The following is a 19,085-nucleotide window of genomic DNA, read 5'->3' on the forward strand; positions in this document are numbered from 1 at the left end:
AATTGATGATTAAATTTTTTTTTAATTGGAAATGTTTTTAAACTTCACGACGAGGTAGCTTTAGTAGAGAACGGAATTGTATAACCTTTGAAGATATTTAAAACAGACTGTCAAAGTTCGACAAAAAATTAGTGTTTTTTTAGGATAGGTCATTTTTTAAATGTTGAAGGTTTTTCGATCATAAATATTTTTTTTTAAGTTGGTGTTCGGTGATATGTTATGTGTACATAACTGCTAACAATAATTAATATTTTTTGGATTTTTCGCCGTACAAGTTTTATTCGCTACAGGTTATTGAAACGCTGAAAAGTCTTTAAAAAACAACAATTTGTCCAAAACTTGAATTTGTGAGATGTATTCATTCTACAATATTTTCAATAATGCTAAACATTTTTCAATTTTTTTCAGGCTGTTCTAAACTTGACTGTATTGTGAAGATTTGATAGAAGAACCGAAATGATAAGACCAAACATGCTTCGAGATAGAGCATCCTGAATGTTTATAGTTAATTTCCGATACAGTCCTTATGATGAAACAAAAGCGCTTGTTTGACTTGTGAAAAACACATTATACAGATACATGTGCTAATTTTTACATGAACTCAACAAGAAGCAAAAAAAGGTCTTGTTAAACTATTTGGTAAAGGAATTATTGCAAGTTGAATGAAAATCTTATTAAACGCTTGAAAAGTGTTTTGAATTATCATTGTTAAGGACTGTTCATTTTATGAAGAGGACACCTTGCTTGTGCGATATCTTTTTTATTTTTCAATAACATCATTATCAGTTGTTTTGCATAGCTTTCAATGGTTATTCCACAATATAGGAAAAATATAACATTATACAAACTGTTCTTTATTATGTAACTGAAGCGGTTTTCGTTGAACCTTAATAAAAACCCATTTCTCAAGATTCAACATAACTTTTCACATGCTTAACATTCACATTTTCATCAATTTTTTAATGTATTGGGATCTAATGCTATTCTACTAAGGATAGAGTTTAATAGTTGATCAGTAATAATGTACCAAACAGCTTCCAGCTTGATATACTGAGTTGCCTTGTTTCCATAGAAATTGGTAAAAAATGCTTATTGAAGTCCAGTGACGCCATAACCCTACGAATTCAGCTCAAAATTTGTCCAGTGTAGTAGAGAATCGCTTTCTACATTATACAGAAGAAAGATGTGCTTTTTAAGTGCATTCTGCAACATAAACTTAATCCATAATGATGGTCATAGTGAAAAATTGCATACTTTTTGCTCCATTATTGCAATTTTTTGACTCTAGAGAAACTTATTATTGATTATTTTCAACAAGGCTTGGTGCTATGTCATTATACATCTTATTTGAAAATAACTACATGTAAAGTTTTATTTTCGACATCTTTGTTATGTTAAATTTGTAATGGGTTACATCGCTATTTAGAAGAACCTTCAAAGAACGAAGCTGTTTTGACTCAGGTAACCACCAAGAAGCACAGTTACCAAGCCAGCAATGCTATCAAGAGGCGGTTTTCTGAATTTGAAATTGCATTATTAGTACTTTCGACTAGACCCTTTGAAAACATTTTAAATTTAATATTTTCATACCTTTTTGTTTACCAAATAAATTTTATTCTGAAAATCGAGTCCTACTTGTAACTTTAATATCACAAAAACTTATATTCCGATTTGGTTTATATTTTGCATGAATATGTATCACTCATGCTGCTGCAGTATGGCAAACACTTTCATGAAATTAAAAACGATATACCGATGTTTTACAGTAATTTTGTTTTTATCTTTAGTTTTAGGGAATCTAAAAATTGACTTCTCCTGACACTTTGCCACATTTATATGAAGTTCAACCATTTCACCTCAATTAAATTATGGTTATTATCTGCTAATATAATGTACTGAACAACCAACCAAGGCTGCTCAAATTTGAATCACGCGTTTTCTTTTTATAGCCTTGCAAACTTGTCCCCTTTATAAAATGAACAGTCCTTAGTACGGATACGAAAGGTTGAACATTGACATAGGAAAAGCAGTTGTGCAGTAATATGTACAGCATCATTTAAGTTCAGCTATCATTGTTACTATAATGCAACTATTCAGCATATATGCATGTTTGCGGCTTGCTATTGTTAGTTGGGATGCCCTTCAAAGACTCCTGAAGTCCCCTGAAGTCTTTTGGATCTCTCGTTTTTGTGCTCTCTGGAAACTTCCTGGAAAGCCCCTTGGCCTCAAATGCCAAAAGGAGCAAAAGCTGTTCTCGCGAACTAAATTGACGGCAGAGCCAAAATTCTAATGAATGAAAGGTCGATTTATGTTAGGACAGAAGGTTACAAGAGCAAATGATATCAAGTCAATCCTAGAGTCAATCAGTTTGAAATTGACTGAGGAAGTGCCCAAAATAGGTGCTCCTGCCCAAATGGTCCCGACCCTACATAGTCTTTCTGCTCCATTTCCTCTGAATTCCAAAATGTTCGAACGGAAGGCACATAAATTAAAAAATCCGCCCCCTTCCTTTCGTGAACCGCATGGGAAAATCCCGAGGACAGCACCCGCACTACCGTTCGTAGCAGTATCGGTTGTGGAGATGTTGGCGTATCCGCCACCACTCTCGCAAAACCCTCCAATTAATTAGTTTTGCAGCAAAAATCGCTCAACCTGAAGATCATATCTCCCCCAATTCAACTGAGAAAGTTTGTTTTAGCTGGAAGCCGGCAGTTTTAGGCCAGGAACCTGTTCTGTGATTTTTTTGGGATTCTGTTTTCGCCAGCACAAAAAACATCGTGAGAGGAAGAGAGAACAGACCGTGGAAAGAGCGTAGATGGCAACAGTGCGCGCAGCATCCATTCTCTCGCCTGCTTCGATCCGGCTTTTTTCCACATCCCTGATTGGTCGGGTGGCACGTGCGTGCCTGAAGAACCAACAAATTTCGAGGAGAAATACAGAACGGAGAGAGTTTGAGAGGGGAACTTGCTCTGAAATTCGGTTTCACGTTGTTCCTTCTTGCTCTGGATCAGATCACCGGTATAAAGTTATCCATACCGGCAGGGATCTGATTTAGTTTTGATTTACTTCTGCTCGTGTGAAGACGTTCTACCTAAAAGTGACCCAGTGATACTAACCATGGCTGAAGAGTTGATCTACCGCCAGTATTTCTACAACTACCATCAACACCAACAGTTCCATCATCCCCAAACGATGGACTACACTCCTCCCTCGAGCAGTCCGGAGTTTGTCCCATCGACGCTAAGCTTCGTTCCGGAGTCCTTTGATCTGCCTCAGTACAACAGTGATAACGAGTGGATGACCGCCAGCCCCGGAAGCAGTGGATCTCCCAGTCCGTCCATCGACTACAGCCTCACCTGTCAAAGCATGGCATCCTTTGACGCAAAAGCGAAACCTTCTCCCTCGAGCCGACCAATCTCCAACTCGGCCAAGGTTCTCAGCCAGATCGAGCAACTGTTCGAGGACAGCAGTGCGTCCGATAGTGACCTGCTGGCCAACAGTGACATCCCGACGAAGATCAAGATCAAGCGGGGTACGACGATTCCGACGGTGATCAAGCGGAAGCGACGTCTGGCGGCCAACGCGCGGGAGCGGAAGCGTATGCGAGGGCTGAACGAGGCGTTCGATCGGTTGAGGGAGCACCTTCCCGCAGGTGGGGACGATCGGCAGTTGTCCAAGCATGAAACCCTACAGATGGCGCAGACCTATATTACGGCGTTGTGCGAGTTGCTGGTTTGAAGTGTGTGTGGGGGAGAGTGGATTGGAAGTGGAATCGTTACTGAGTTAGGCCATATACCTATTAGGATGTGAATCAAGTCATTAAGTTAATTCCGTACGTAGTTTATTGATAGGTAAATTGTCAGTATTATTGATTATTACATTGATATTGATTACATGTTACAAAAATATGTATATTTTTAATAAGTTCAAACAAAAGGCAATAAATCAAATAAATTAGATTACTCTAGTATGTTAAATGCAATATTTTAAATGCTTTTAGATGACAAAACCGTTGCATATCTTCAAAATAAAAGAAAAATGGTCTTATGTACATGGGAATTCTTTCAGATTCTATCAAGGTATCACAGAGTGCTCAGTGAGCTCTCAACTATAAATTATCACTCAAGGCATAATTTCTCATTGAACTTTTAAAGCAATTAACCTTGCAATCTCTAAAAAAAAATACTACTATACTATATAGAGTATTTCATGGTAAACCTGGGAACACTAGATGGAAGCGTTTCGGCAACTTATTTTGAATTTCGTGAGTAGAAATCATGATGGAATTCGTGGTAAGTTCCCAGGGAAATTTTCTGGTGTCATTTTAGAAGGAATTGTGGCAACAATGTCTGATAATTGAGATAATTCTCGATTTGAGTAATTCCTGGATGAATATCAAAATATTTTATGAGGAAATCCTATAGATTTACGGAATTTTAACAGGGCTGTATATTTCTTGGTGTCTTGCTCATCAGTGCTACTTCTGTGCTTCCGCTGCTTTTCCGCTTCATCGATGAGCTTCACTTTCGCCAAATCGAGTGTCAACTCCTCCTCGTCCCGGGCCTCCAGCGCCGTGGTCAGCTGATTGAACGAATCCGGCAACCCACGCAAAATCAATGCCACCTTGAGACACTCCCTCCCTTCGAAGCCAGCGTTCTCAAGCCGGACGTAGAACTTCTCAATATCCGCCAGATACGTCTCCATTAGAGTGGGTCAACGTTGTATGGAGAAAGTTTAAATTTGATCGTATCAACCCGGAACAAAGCTTTTTCAATCTATATTAGCATCCAAAACAACTGTGCAAAATTTGGGAGCGATTGGTTGCGTCCCCGTATTCCGCATTGCGATTGAAATTTGTATGGAATTTAGTATGGGAAAACGTGCTTTTTTGCATTTTTCTCATAAATTGAAATTTTTCGTCTAAACCGATCTAATGAAAGTCATTAAAGTATAGCCTACGCTATGCCAAAAAACTTTGTCGAAGACCGCAAAGTGATCCGACGCTTGTGAAAAAAGTTATTCGCCTGGTAACTTAGGCCAAAAATTGAGATTTTATTATTGATGTTATTCCTTTACATGTTAAATGTTAAGCACCACTGGGCAATCTGTACGTTATAACTTTTTTCAAAAGTGTCGGATCCTTTTACGGTCTTTGGCAAAGTTTTTCGGCATATCCTAGGCTATACTTCAACGTTATTAGTTAGATCGTTTTAGACGAAAAATTTCAATTTATGAGAAAAATGAAAAAAAGCACGTTTTCCCATACTAAATTCCATACAAATTTCAATCACAATGCGGAATACAGGGAAGCAACCAATCGCTTCCAAATTTTGCACAGTTGCTTTGGACGCCAAAATGAATCGAAAAAGCTTTGTTCCGAAAAATCGACTTTGTTGACCCAGTCTAGTCTCCATGTCCTCACCACACCGATAGTTCTGGTTCATTATCTGCTTCAACAACGTTACCTTCTGTCCCAGCGATGCCTTCTGGTGATGGTCCTTCAATGCCGCCCAGGTATCCCTCGCCGTGGTTTTTCGTCGAAGTAGCCCGTACTGGCTCTCAACCACCGTCAGTTGGATCGTGGCCAGCGCTCTTTCTTCTCCTTCAAGCCACGCGTCCGTCCCAGGGTTCGGGGGAGTTCCGGGTCCACATTTGCTCGCGTCGTAGTTGTGATTGGATCGAAAAGCACCACGCTTCGTAGTTCGTGTTCGTCAGCTTCACGATCCGTGCCCAGTCTATCTTCAGACAGCTTCCGGAAAACAGGATACTTCTAACTTGAGCGGTTTTTTTAGGAACGGTTTCTACTTTTCAATTCGGCGGGTCACACGTGCCAGGCCAGTAACCTGTTCAAGGACTAGCAGAGTCTGATCCTGAACCAGGTTTGGGAGCAAATGAAAAACACGTCTTTACTATCACAAAACTGAAGGCAAAGAGGAATATTTTATTCAAATTCAACATACAAACAGTACATAAACGCAACCGGGTTGCTGCGATCGTTTTTCATATCAATGACATAAATTCAAACTTGTGGTGCCATTAGCAACCGCATCGTAACGCATGCCATCGGCACCACGTTGATGTTGCACTAGGGTGTGCCACCTCCAACACCATGAACCATATGAAATCCCTGAAGAATATCTTGGAGTACCTAATCTTGAATCCATGAATAAACCCGGCGCAGCATTTGGTGCGTTGATGCTTAATCCTAATTTGATCTGACAGTTTTCTCATGGTATATCTGGCAAACTACTGTCAATGCAACGCAAATGTATCCATTTTGCGTATTTGTGAGCACCAACCTGAAGATCCACCAAGCAAAGCTAGCTGAAAATGTAACTCAATATTCTTTGGAGGAGGAGAACTTTAGCACAGAACGCCCCATTTAATTTGACGATTCGTTGCAGCTGCGTTCTAGGACTTGAGCGATTCCTTGCTTGAATTTTCCACGCATCGAAATAAGTCAAGAAATTTCTTGCGATTTGCGTACTACCCATAAGCCTAAATTTGTAAACCCCAAGTTTCGGCTTATCTACAATATGCTTCGGACCCACTAATGGTTTAGTAAGGATGTCCGCCGCCTGAAGATCTGACGCCACGTATTCTAACTTGATGGTTTTAGATTCGACCTGTTCTCGAACATAGTGGTGCCTGATGTGATGTGCTGCTACGTGCTGAGTAGCCAACTTCACGCTTCGCCAAGTTGATAGTACTTTTGTTGTCACATCACAATGGATCACCAAAGCATCGTTCGTTCCATGGAGATCGAACAGAAAACCTATCCACCTGCGGCCTCTTGCGTTGCAGTTGACAGAGCCATGTATTCTGCCTCGACACAGAGGACAAAACTCCGGACAATCTTGTCCAGAGGATGTGTAGGGATGAGTTTGGCTGGAACGCCGGTTCAACGGCTATTACCCATATCCTTAAGGGCCACACTGGTGGCAAGAACATCGATTTATACAAATCTGATGATGGCTGAAAGTCAGTAGGCCGAAACGTTATAAATCATGTTTTAGTGTGTTGCAATCACCGAACAAAATCAACAATCCCTAAATATATTACCCATATCGTCTGGGAGCTACAGAGAAGGTGGCGCGTGAACTCGGAGAATGGCTAGTTCAGATGCGGTACACGAGGTGGTCCAGGGGTTCGGAGTCAGCTTCGTAGGTCATACCGGTGCCCTGCGGTCGAGTTCAACCCTTACAGCGATTAAGTGACCGCGGAGAGGTAGTCCCGGTAGCGTTGCTGTCGTGGCGTCCGTCTTTTTTTATAGAATGAGGAAATCTGTTGGTTGGCAACACTGTAGAAAAACCTCATTCTGCACTACCTGACCTTGCCTCCGCGGTACGACTCTAGCGGGCCAACTGGTCCTCGACTAACTGTTGGTCGGCCCGCCATTTCCCATGGAGGTGGAGCACAATTGTGGATACCGTGGTCGACACGGCGTTCCACTCGTCCACCCTCGTACACATCCTCTATATTATGTTATCGGGAGTAGTATCCCTACCGCATACCTCCCACATGCTCGACCTCTTTCCGCCCTATTTGCACACTCCGGGCATGAGGGCGAATCTGCATGCCCGAACCTGTTCAAGTACCAGCTAAAGCACCCATGGCCTGACAGGAATTGTGTCAGGTGAAAGTTCACTTCGCCATGAGGCCTACACGTCCACCGGGACACGCTCGGTATGAGCCTGTGTGTCCATCTACCCTTGGTTGAAGAGTCCCAGACTCTCTGCCATTTCACCATGGACGAAGTTCTGGCGTATCATCGCGCACCTCTAGTACCTCTTTCTTCGTAGCACCCAACATCTTCGGCCAGCACCAGTGCTATCGGCATCATGCCCGCTAGCACGCATACCGCGTCTTTCGAGCGGGCTGGTATGCACTGACCACCCTAAGGCACATTCGCCTATGCGTGCTCTCTAGTCTGTCAACATTCCTCTTCACTTTGAGCGCGATCGGCCATGCGGCAGCGCCATACCGTAGTATGGACCCCGCTACTGACGCGAGCAGCTTTTGCTTATTCGAGACAACTGCCGAACAGTTTGACATCATCCTAGATAATTCCGTTACCGTTATGCTCGCCCTCTTACAAGCTTACTCGACATGACTACTGAAGTTCAACTGGTCGGCGACCATGACTCCAAGAAGCTTCAGTGAGCGACAAGACTCGATCGAGCAGTGATGACCACTGCCTGTTGTGCAGCCTTGCTGTTGTTCACCACCACCACCTCCGTCTTGTGGTGTGTGAGTGTCAGTTGCCTCGACCTCATCCAGCCTTCCACTATGTCAATCGCATGCGCTGCCGTCAATTCCACCTCTTCGACCGACTCACCGTATACCACCAGGGTAATGGCGTCAGCAAAGCCAACCAACTTTACTCCCGTTGGTAGAACTAGCCTCAATACGCCGTCATATGCCGCGTTGCACAGTACCGGGCCCAAGATTGATCCTTGCGGTACCCCAGCGGTGACATTGCACTGGTTTTGGCCTTCCTCGGTGTCGTAAATCAGCACCCTGTTCTGGAAGTAGCTTCCCAGAATACGCCTTAGGCTAGCCTTGACACCTAAGCGAGTTATGGCGCTCTCTATGGTGGCCCAGCTTACACTATTGAAGGCGTTTCTAACGTCTAGCGTGACAATCGCGCAGTACCGTGTGCCTCTTCTCTTTTTCTGCAGTGCTACTTCGGCCAATCCAGTCGCTGACCTAATGGCGTCCACTGTCGATCTACCTTTGCGGAACCCAAACTGGCTGTCTGATAGCCCCGCGTTGTCCGTCCTCTCGGTATAGACCAATAACCTTGACAGAATGATCCGCTCTAGGAGTTTCCCGGCCGTGTCTATTTAATAGGCAAATTGGCCTATATGCCGACCGGTCGCCTGGTGGCTTCCCGTGCTTGGGCAATAGAACCATTTTTTGCCTTTTCCCCCGGTCCGAAAGCAACGCGATGTCTGTACTCGACTAGGAGGCGGATTGCCACAACAACCTCTGCGCGGCTTCACAGTGATTCAAGTTCAACTGTGTAGCTTGCGTCATTTTCGGCCGTTCTGTCCTCTTATGCTTGGGTACTTAAGCCCACCCGTCACGTGGCCTTTGGTCGCCGTGCAAATCAGACACTGTGTCGATTTGCACTCCCTGGCAAAGTGGCCTTCTACTCCGCATCTTCTGCAGACTTTGCTCCTATCGGGGCCTTTGCTTGCCCACGACTTGTGGCCTCGCTCAAAGCACCTGAAGCACACTTCCGGCGGCTCACAGATACTGAGCGGACACTCCGACCAGCCGACGTCTACTATGCCCTTTGCAGCCGTTTTTTCGCTTCCCCGACTGGAAGCTTGATCCATAGACAAACAGACGGAACACCAAGCGTAACACTTGCGAAATTTTCATCGACCACTCTTTTAACGATAATTTTGAATCTTCATAATAGGACAAATCGGTGAAGTACTAGATTTGTAGTAATGAGCTGGATTTTAGTATGGTGAGAAGGTCAGTTCTCTGTTTCTGCAGTAAAATGGTACAAAAAGCGTGGGTATTATGATTCCTTGCCTAATTTGATGCTATTTGAGCAAAACTTCAGGCAACAGTGTTGTTGTTTTCTGAATCTCTTGCAACATAAACAACACAGTTATCCAAAGTTTTGCTCGAACAGCATCAAATTAGGCAAGGAATCATAATACCCACGCTTTTTGCACCATTTTATTACAGAAACGGAGAATTGACCTTCTCACCATACTAGAATTCAGCTCATTACTACAAATCTAGTACTACACCGAGCGTGCCCCATTGTAGGTTTCACAATCAGAGGCGCGCGCATCGCCTTTCTTTGCGTTTGGTATTTCACACTAGCGCCTTCTGTTGACGATATTGCACAACTCAGTGTAGCGTGAAACATTTTCACCAGGTGGTAGTGTGAGCTGGGCGATGAATTTTCACGAAAATTGTTCTAGGTGTTACGTCTGTTTGTCTGTGCTTTATTCGTTGCGATCTGCGTACCTGCTGGGCCCTGCCTGATGTGGATCGATGCGCTTGGCGCGTCCACATTACACTGTTATTTAAGGACAGCAGAGAGCTCCTCGGCGGTGGCGATCTCATCCAAGTTCTTATACTGGAGAGTCGCCTCCAGCGTCAGAGCCCTCACCTGTACCTTCTCGCTTCCTGTGCTAGTGCCGTATAAGAGGAGCCCTTGTTGACGGCATCCTTCTTGAGCACTAGCATCATCTCTCCTGTCCTAGTGCGTCGGATGCTTTTAACATCCGCGCCTAGTTCCGAAAGACGATTCTCGCTCCGCATAGCCCGCAGCACATCTGCGTAGCTATTTTCCGCGTCGGCCTTCGTGCGCTTACGCGCAGGCTTCGCTTTGGTTTTACTCAAAACCTTCCCCTTCTTCTTTCGCTTTTTCTTAAAAACCGTAATCCAAAGGTTCCCCTTCCCTTGGACTGGTTGGTCACCGCTACCGCTTTTAACAGCCTCACCTCGGGGTTTCAGTTCTTTGACCCGAGCTCGTTTCGCGACCGGCTCGCACTACGCGGCATTTACCACTCACCGGCCGCTCCTCGTCGACTGATCTCGGCCGTTTGGCTTGCACGGAAAGATCGATGTACACAGAGCAAGGAGTAACTTTCACGAGGCGATCGAAAATACAAAAGATTTCATGCAAACTTGTGTGAAAATTTACGCAAATTTGTGTAAACCCGGATCAGCACATTTTTTGTGCTGATCCAGTCGCACGCAAATATGAGTGAAAAATCCTTTGTCTTTTCGCAAGTTACTCATTCGCTGTGTACATTCGTTTTAGGGTGTGGGCCGAGATTTTCGCTCTTTCTGCAGCCCCACCTAGCTGCACCCTCTTCGTGCTCTCTGTAGAGGGGCGGTCCGTTTGCGTGGACTTCCCTTCTCTACCCGCGCTAGTCATCTTGCCTCGCTCGATCAAGAGATCATACTCCTTCTTGGCCTGGGCCACCGAATCGCGTAGCCTCAGCAGACCTTTTTTAAGGTGGCGTCGGTCTACTAGGTTAAATCCTAGCCCGTGGTTGAAAAAAGGTTCCCGGCAAGGGCCAGGGCAGATGAGACTCTGCTGTCTGCAACCTTCAGGTGCATTTGATACACAGATCGAAAATAGAGTGTAAAATTCTGTGGCATATGATGCACATGATTGGAGCGTGGGATATCTCAGAAGTTTACATGAGATATCATATTAAAGTCATAAAATATCATGTAAACTTCCATTTTATGTCATGTAATTCAGCATGACTCTGTGTGTTTACATGACATATATCACAAATTTACATGATATATCATGTAAACCATCATAACACTAAGCTTACATGATTAAACTGAAGTTTACATGACGTGTAAATCTCATTATTTTTATCTGTGTAGGGCCTGAAGGGTAGTGATACCCTTCCTTTGCGGCCAGGATAGATCGGGTTGCACGTGGGCATCATTTCTTGATGTCTGCTAAGCAGTTGGGCGCGGGCGGGGTTGATCCTGCCCGCCTTCGGAGGACACAGGGAATGGTGAGGACCACTCGGGAAACTGGCTAAGCGCCGGCATACTACCGTGATGGACTCTCCACAGCGGGTCATCGATGTTCGTTGCTGCAGGCTACGCAGCTTACCTTGAGGGTGAGATGTGCACTAGCCCCCCTCGAAGCAATACCTTCTCGGTGGTTCCGGAGAGACGTAGGGTTAGCGATTATAGGAATATGTTTAGTGGGTCGAGGAGAGAGTAGTCCTGGCTTGTAATATTGTAGTAGAAGACGGCCTCAGCCCCACACTACTCTATCCTTGTTATTAGGGTGTCTGTTTGCAGATTATCCCCCTATGGTTCAGAAGGAAAAAAAACCTCGGAGCAATATCCGCTTGTCCTCCTACGGGTTGGTTTCCCCCGATACCGCAAGCTTCTTCACTTCGCCTTCCGTTACCTTCGTGTCCGCTTCTGGCTTGATTCCCACTTCCGTTTTGGTAACCACCGCCACCGGAACGCTTGGTTTTGTTTCTCCCGTTTTGGAACATCTTCTAAATCTAGAGCGTGAAAAAAACTTGAAGCGAATAAAAATTTCTTCGGCTTGTTGATCGGCCGTTTCTATGGTTACTCGTACTACGGTCCATAACCTGATGCATAGACCTAAATATCCCGCACACTCCGATATTAAAATTTAATTCAAATGATAAAAGTGCATTTCACCCCACACTCCCATAAGAACAACTGCCCAGGTGCTTGAACTTCAATTTACGCCAATATCAATGCCCATCGTAACTAACGCGCAAAATTTCGGCAGCTAGAAAAATCGCACCATACATTACTGGCCTGGTTTTATGAATCATCGCTCATGTGACGACGGACGGTTGGTCGGCCGGGGCAACGATCGCGCAGCGATACGTTGTTCATGATCGTACACGTTGGGTCCGGTTGGTATGGTACAGTTTTGATTACGCTTGGTTGGGTTGACGCCAATAACGATGATGATGGTAATGATGATAATGACGAGTAGGATAGGTAGACTAGGTTTTGGACTTTGAGTATTTACTTTTGGTAGGATTTTGGATACGCCCAAGTTGGTTCGGGCATTGTTAGGAAGTATCGTGACTATTTCGGCAAAACGAGAGTGATGGTTGGAGTTTTAGACACGCCCAAGCTGGTTCGGGTATTGCTAGGAAATTTAGGCTATAAATACGGAGGCTTTGGCCTCAGTCGGGGTCAGTTGTTGTGGATCAGTTGTCGGGAGTTCGGTGACAACGTTAACGCAGGCAGCACATCGGATAAGTCTTGAGCTCCCATGTGGGACACCTCTAGATACTGTCCAAATAAAGGCTGTAGTTAGTACGAAAGCAAGGACTTAGGTGATACGAATTAAGTGAAAAGTGTAATGTAATTTGTTGAAAAGTTGTTAGGAAAGACTAGAACAATACTAAGGAGAAAAAGTGAATCGTTGTAATATAAGATAAGTGATGGTTTGTGATACTTCAATATAGTTTATTAAAAAGATGTCGTCGGACTGTAATGAAATGAAAGATATCACATTCCGTGTAGTGTTTAATGCAGCCCCTGGACGGTACAGGGCGCTTCACTGATATCAGAGTAAACTCGATTGATCAGTAAGAGGAGCGAACTAAGAATGATTTATTTCTACATATAAAAAGCAAGGCTTACTATGCTATCAAGAACAAGCTACCGGTAGCATTTTCAGTATTTTAGGTGTCGTAGATAAATTAGGTTTGTGTTTTTGAAAGTTAGAATGAACTGCAAGGTGGCCTTCTTTGGATTCCAGCAACCATGTCCTTAAAGATACAGTGTATCAAACAATTGTCCGTACAGGCATTTTATGGTCAAAATAAATTTTCATTCAAATGTTCATAACTTTTTTATACGTCAATCAAAAACGCTGAAATTTTGACCAATCATGAATCATGTATTACAGCTCCATTGGTAAAATTTTGAGCGAGATCGAATAAGTTTTCTGAAAGGTATAGAACTTTTAGAAAAACTTATAAGATTTTTGAACACATTTTTAAAACATTATATCTCAGTATGTACTTGATGAAACTTTTCCAATTTTTTTTGTGTTATAGCTGATGCCTAAGGCTTCCATATGCAGCTACTTTAGCGGTTTTATATTCACTACAACAAATATGAAAAATGTGCTTATGTATTTGACGATGTTTAAAAATTTACCATATTTTGCACATATAATCTGCCAAATGTTTTCCACCAATAAAAGTGCATTAACTGAATGAAAAATCCATAGGACCTACTCTTCATATGTAGTTTAGTGGGTCCTGTGTAAAAATATTACATTAAGAGAGTTTAAAAACGTTGACAACACTTGGCACTTTTATTGAACAAAATATGATAAATTTCCAAATGACACTCTGAACATATACAGATTTTTCATATTTTTTGTAGTGAATATAAAACCTCAAACGAAGATGCATATGAAAGCCTTAGGTATAAGCTGTATCACAAAAAAAAATTAAAAAGTTTCATCGAGTACATATTGAGATATAATGTTTTAAAAATGTGTTCAAAAATCTTCTAAGTTTTACAAACAGTTCTATAACTTTCAGAAAACTTTTTCGATCTCGCTCAAAATTTTACCAAAGGAGCTTTAATATATGGTTCATGATTGATCAAAATTTCAGCGTGTTTGATCGATGTATAAAAAGGTTATGATCATTTGAATGAAAAATTATTTCGACCAAAAATTTCCTGTACGGACAATTGTTTGATACACTGTAGTTCGATACCAAACTTTTGTCCCAAGTTATAGGTGATGAGGGAACATGTGTTGCCAAATATATTGATTGTTTTTCTTTGTGTTTCAATAACATGTTGACAGTCCTGAACATTTTTTAAATTTCCAAACGCCAAAGGAGTTTTTTTAAGGAATTACTGTTCAGATTTTGGCGTAATAGATACTTTACCCGCATTTCAAGTGAGCTAAATAGCAAATAGCCTCAGGACTGCTATGATTTCCACCACGTGCGTTTCGCCAAACAGGCTGCGTGTTTGCTGTGTTGCCCTCTGTTGTGTTGCCAAGTCCGTTTCACAAGTTATCTAAATGCAATTTCAGCAGATAAACATAATCCAATTAATTGCTACTTATAACCAGTTCAATATTTGCTCAATCTTCGGGCTAACATTTAACCTTTCTTTTCGGCCACTGACTGGCTAGCCACTACCCTTTTGGACTTTCGGAGTAATTTTCCCGAAACTAAACCCGAGCAAAAACAAACTCATATATCTTAACGAGGTGTATAATTTGGCGCTAGGAGAAGCACCTTCCCGTGTCGAGATGAGAAGGTACAAAGCTGACCGTCGCCATTATCATGCGCCCTCACGAAGCCTTCTCCTAAAAGGCACAAAACGGTCACCACCGGTTATCGGATAATCCCTACAATTTCCGCGCGGCACCCAACGAATTTGGTAGGTACCTACAAGGCATCAATCAGTCGTGCATCAAACCACTATCATCGATCCGATCCGGTTGCTTGGATCCCGTCAATTTTCGCGTGGTGGTGACGGCGGCGCAGCGGCCGTCTTGATAGAATCGTTTATTTGTTTTCGGCTTCTCCTTCTGCGAAAATTGCAAACTGGCGCTGCCAGGATACACCCGAAATGATTTTTGGGGGCATTGAAAAGTTCATTCAGTGATTTTTTTCCCCCGTTGGATGGTAGGGTTGAGCGTGGCTCAAAATTTAATAAAGTTATCGTAAATCGTTTATCGAAATGGTTTGTTTTTTGGGAAGGAGCCCCTTCGGTGCGCCGCATGGCCTGCTTTGAACGCCCAAGCTGTCGAATCTGCCGCCAAGTTTCACGCCAGCAGCCGGGTCGAGTCGAGAAAATTGAGTAGGCCGCGGCACGTCTGACTACGTGGACGTGGTTTATGGGAACGGGATCCGCGTGAGTTGTTGCAACCGGTAATGAAGTTGGTAGGGTGATCAGGATTTGTTGTTTTAATATTTACGGGTAGCATAGACCTGAAAATTATTGCGGAATAGCACAGACAGGCTAGGAATGATTCCGTTACCTAAATTTTTAAGCGGACACAACACAGCTGAAAAAAAGTAAAAGTTAGGCTACCCGAGCAAAGTCCAACAACAAAATTAGAGCAAATTGAAAACATGATTTGTATTCAGTAACAAATTGATGTCAGTTTATAACAACCCAACTAACAATCATTCATTTTACAAGCACCTTTACGACGAATTGATTGAATAACATTTGGATAATTTTCAGGCACAACCTTTGTTCGGGTTTTGTTCACACAAATTTGGAGAAACTATAAAGCATAGTGTTGTGAATCAACTGAACTGTTTGTTGTTAAATCGTTTTACAACTATATAGTAAAGCTCTTGTACCGAATTTTCGAACCCTCTAAGCAGAATACCCTCTTCGAATGAGTGTAATCAGTTTTGTACCTTTTAATTCCGCCCTAGGGCGGAATTAAAAGGTACAAAACTGATTACACTCATTTGTGACATTTTTTTTAATCTTTCCTGACTCTTTGATTGTTCCATAGGATTTCTGGTAACCTTTTTAAAGATATCAATTGAAACTACATTTTAAAATTAAGTTTTTGAAATTGTTTTTGAAATTCTTAAGCTTCAGCTTGGCTTTTGATTTTACTAAAACTTGTCCAAAGTTTTTAATATCAAGAACATTATTTACGTTCTTTTCAGAATAATTACAAGTTCTTCGGAACAGCTTAGCGGCATGCAGGTTTGCCGATCTGGTAGTGTGAAGAGCTAGCTTTGACCTTTTTGAACCGGGCTGTTTTATCAGTACTGCCGCAATTTCGCTGAACTCGAATAAGTTTGTTATGCTCGATTTCATAAATGGGGTTATATATGGCCAATCCAGTCCCAAAGGGTTAAGTTGAAATTTATGAAAATATGTTCAATCAAAGCCCATCTGGCAGGTCATTACAATCTTTTCAAGTGTACAAGTTTGCCAAAATCTTCTAAATTAAATAAAAGTGTTGCTTTGCAATTTCCGCAAAAAGTTGGAGCTTTGGTCAAGTTCTGTGTAGTCATTTTCATTCAATAAGAATTCTTCAATTATTGCAAACGCTTTAGAATTTTTGGCTGAATTGTTCAAATTCAGCAGCTTGTTTTACCTTTACATCTGAATTTTCCACTTATTTTTAAACTTCTATGATGAAATCAACATGATTTTTGAAATCTTAGAAATATTTAAACTATCTTTGAGAAATTAATTTAAAAAATTAGTTAGTTTTCCAAATATTGAATCCTGAAAACATGATATTAGAGAAGTGTTTCACGATTTTGTCTTGCATAAGGAAAGATGCCCAAAATAAAAAAAAAACTTTGTTAAAAGCTTCGGTGCGCCGCAACATTTTTGGAAATTGTAAAGGGCGCCGCGATAGTAAAAAGTTTGGGAACCTCTGATAAACATAGATCTATAATTGCCATTTATTTGGCATCATATGTGTTTAAGGTGAAACAACAAGAAATTCCATTGCAATTTTGCATACAAACTTCAGAGGCACAAATCTGGCGAACGAAACATCGAACCAAGCCGCACTTGTTTATTCTGGCTTTGCTTACTAGCAGCTTTTCCAAATCGAGCGCATTTGTTTATGAGTTTTTAAGTTTGGTGCTCTTGAAAACGTGAGTAGTGGTCGGCCATTGTGACAGCCCTATTTGTATTCTCTGATGTTTCTCCTTAAGCTGATAGTTGAAAGTCCGAAGATTGTTTGAAAATGTCTAGGAATGTCTTCCATGACTAACTGGAGTTTTTTTAGTAATTACGATGATTCCAAAGACAATTTCCTAAAATTAATCCGAACATCCACTTTTCTACCTGTATTAATGAGATTTTTAACCCTAGGCTAGTTTATCACGGGACCCGTGCTTTACTTCCGTTCCCAAGGAAGAACTCAGATTTTGCGAGTTTGACGGGAGTAGGGATCGATCCTAGGTCCTCGGCGTGATGGTCACGTGCATAACCATCACACCAGGTCCGCTCCTAATCATCCATTTTTCTATGCTTATTAGCAATCTTGAAATATCCTGCATCCTCTCAAATAACAGAATTCTTGGAAAATCCTGGAATTCACCTGAAGGAATTCCTGGACGAATAGCTGGAATGCATTCAAAAGGAAATATCTGGAGGAATGCAAGAAGGAATTCCAACAGGAATTCGTGGTGCATTTTCTAGAGAAATACCGGGAGGAAACCCTGGGTAAATTGCTGAAGGATTTCGTGGAGAAATGTCTGTAAGCGCTTCTAGCATGTAAGAACTTATATGTATAAAGTAAGTCACAGTGACTTTGAAAAAACAATCACAGGATGTATTCCCAAAAGAATTGCAGGACGAATTTCTTAAGAAACTCCTTTGCAGGACTACAAAGGGTAAACTTGAAGGAATTCCTGAATCAATCTGTGATGAACTCTTTAAGGATTTCTCAGAGATAATTGTGAAAAAAATCCTGGATGACTTCTTGGAGAATTTCCTGGCTCCTGTATGCAGCTAAAATTATCTTGAAGAATTCCAAAACAAATCACTGGAGGGATTCCTCTAGGAATACTTCATGTAATTCAAAAAATCTACAGGTTATCCTGGAAAAAATATGAAAAGATGGAAACGATGAAGAACGTATTTCTGAAATTTCTGACCGAACCCCTGAATAAATTTTTGAAAAGATCTCGAGAGGAATTTCTGAAGGAATCACTACAGGAACTTCTTGGACAATCCCTGAAAGAACTCCCGAAGCAATTCCTGGAGGAGTTTCTGGAAAAACAACCCTAGAAAAGTAATTCCTGCAGGCATGCCTAAAGTAATCCCTGTTGGGATCCCTGGAGAATTCTTTAGAGCAATTATGGGAGGAATTCCTGGAAAAGTTTCTGGGGGAACTTCTGGAGATATCCCTGGAGGAATCCCTGGAGGAATCCCTGGAGGAATCCCTGGAGGAGTGTCTAAAAGAGAAATTCTTGGAGGAAACCCTGGCATAATTCTTGGAGGAATCCCTTGAAAGTGCCTGGGGAATTTCTGAAGAAACTCCTGAAATTATTTCTGTAGGAATCCCTGGAGAATTTCCTGGAGAAATTTCTAGAAAAATTACCGTAGAACTTTCCGAAGGGATTTCTGGATTGATTCTTGGAGAAGTTACTGGAGGAATTCCTGAAGAAAAACCAGGGGTAATTTTTGGAGGAATTCTCGGTGAAATTCTTGGAGGAGTCCCAGGAGAAATGCCTGGATGAAATTCTGGAGGAATACCAGGAGGAACTCCTGGTGGAACTTTAGGATGAACTCCTGGAATAATTTCTGGATAAATTCAGGGAGGAACTCTTGGGGGTAATTTCTGAAGGAATACCTGGAGAATTTCCTGGAGAAATTGCCGTAGAATTCCGGGATGTATTCGTGGGCCAATTACGGAGGAATTACTGAAAGAATTCCTGGAGGAATTTCCAAAGGAAGTCATTAAGTAATTCCTGGTGTAATTCTTTAAGGTATTCGTGGAGGAGTCCCTGAATGAAATCCTAAAGGAATTCCTGGAAAAAAATCTTAGAGCAATCCTTAGAGGATTTCCTACCGGAATTCCTGAAGGAATGCCAGAT

The 19,085-nt window shown here is 42.1% G+C and overlaps 1 protein-coding gene across 1 annotated transcript; it reads left to right on the forward strand.

The window, feature by feature from the left end:
* Nucleotides 1-3,067: 3,067 nt before the first annotated feature.
* LOC109432039 (protein atonal-like) lies at nt 3,068-3,936 on the forward strand. The gene has a single exon (XM_019708340.3). It carries the CDS (start codon nt 3,118-3,120, stop codon nt 3,736-3,738), a length of 621 nt encoding a protein of 206 aa, XP_019563885.3. The 5' UTR covers nt 3,068-3,117; the 3' UTR covers nt 3,739-3,936.
* The last annotated feature ends 15,149 nt before the right edge of the window (nt 3,937-19,085 follow it).

The sequence above is a fragment of the Aedes albopictus genome, chromosome 1 (genome assembly GCF_035046485.1).
Source record: "Aedes albopictus strain Foshan chromosome 1, AalbF5, whole genome shotgun sequence".
In the NCBI taxonomy this organism is placed as follows: Eukaryota; Metazoa; Arthropoda; class Insecta; order Diptera; family Culicidae; genus Aedes; species Aedes albopictus.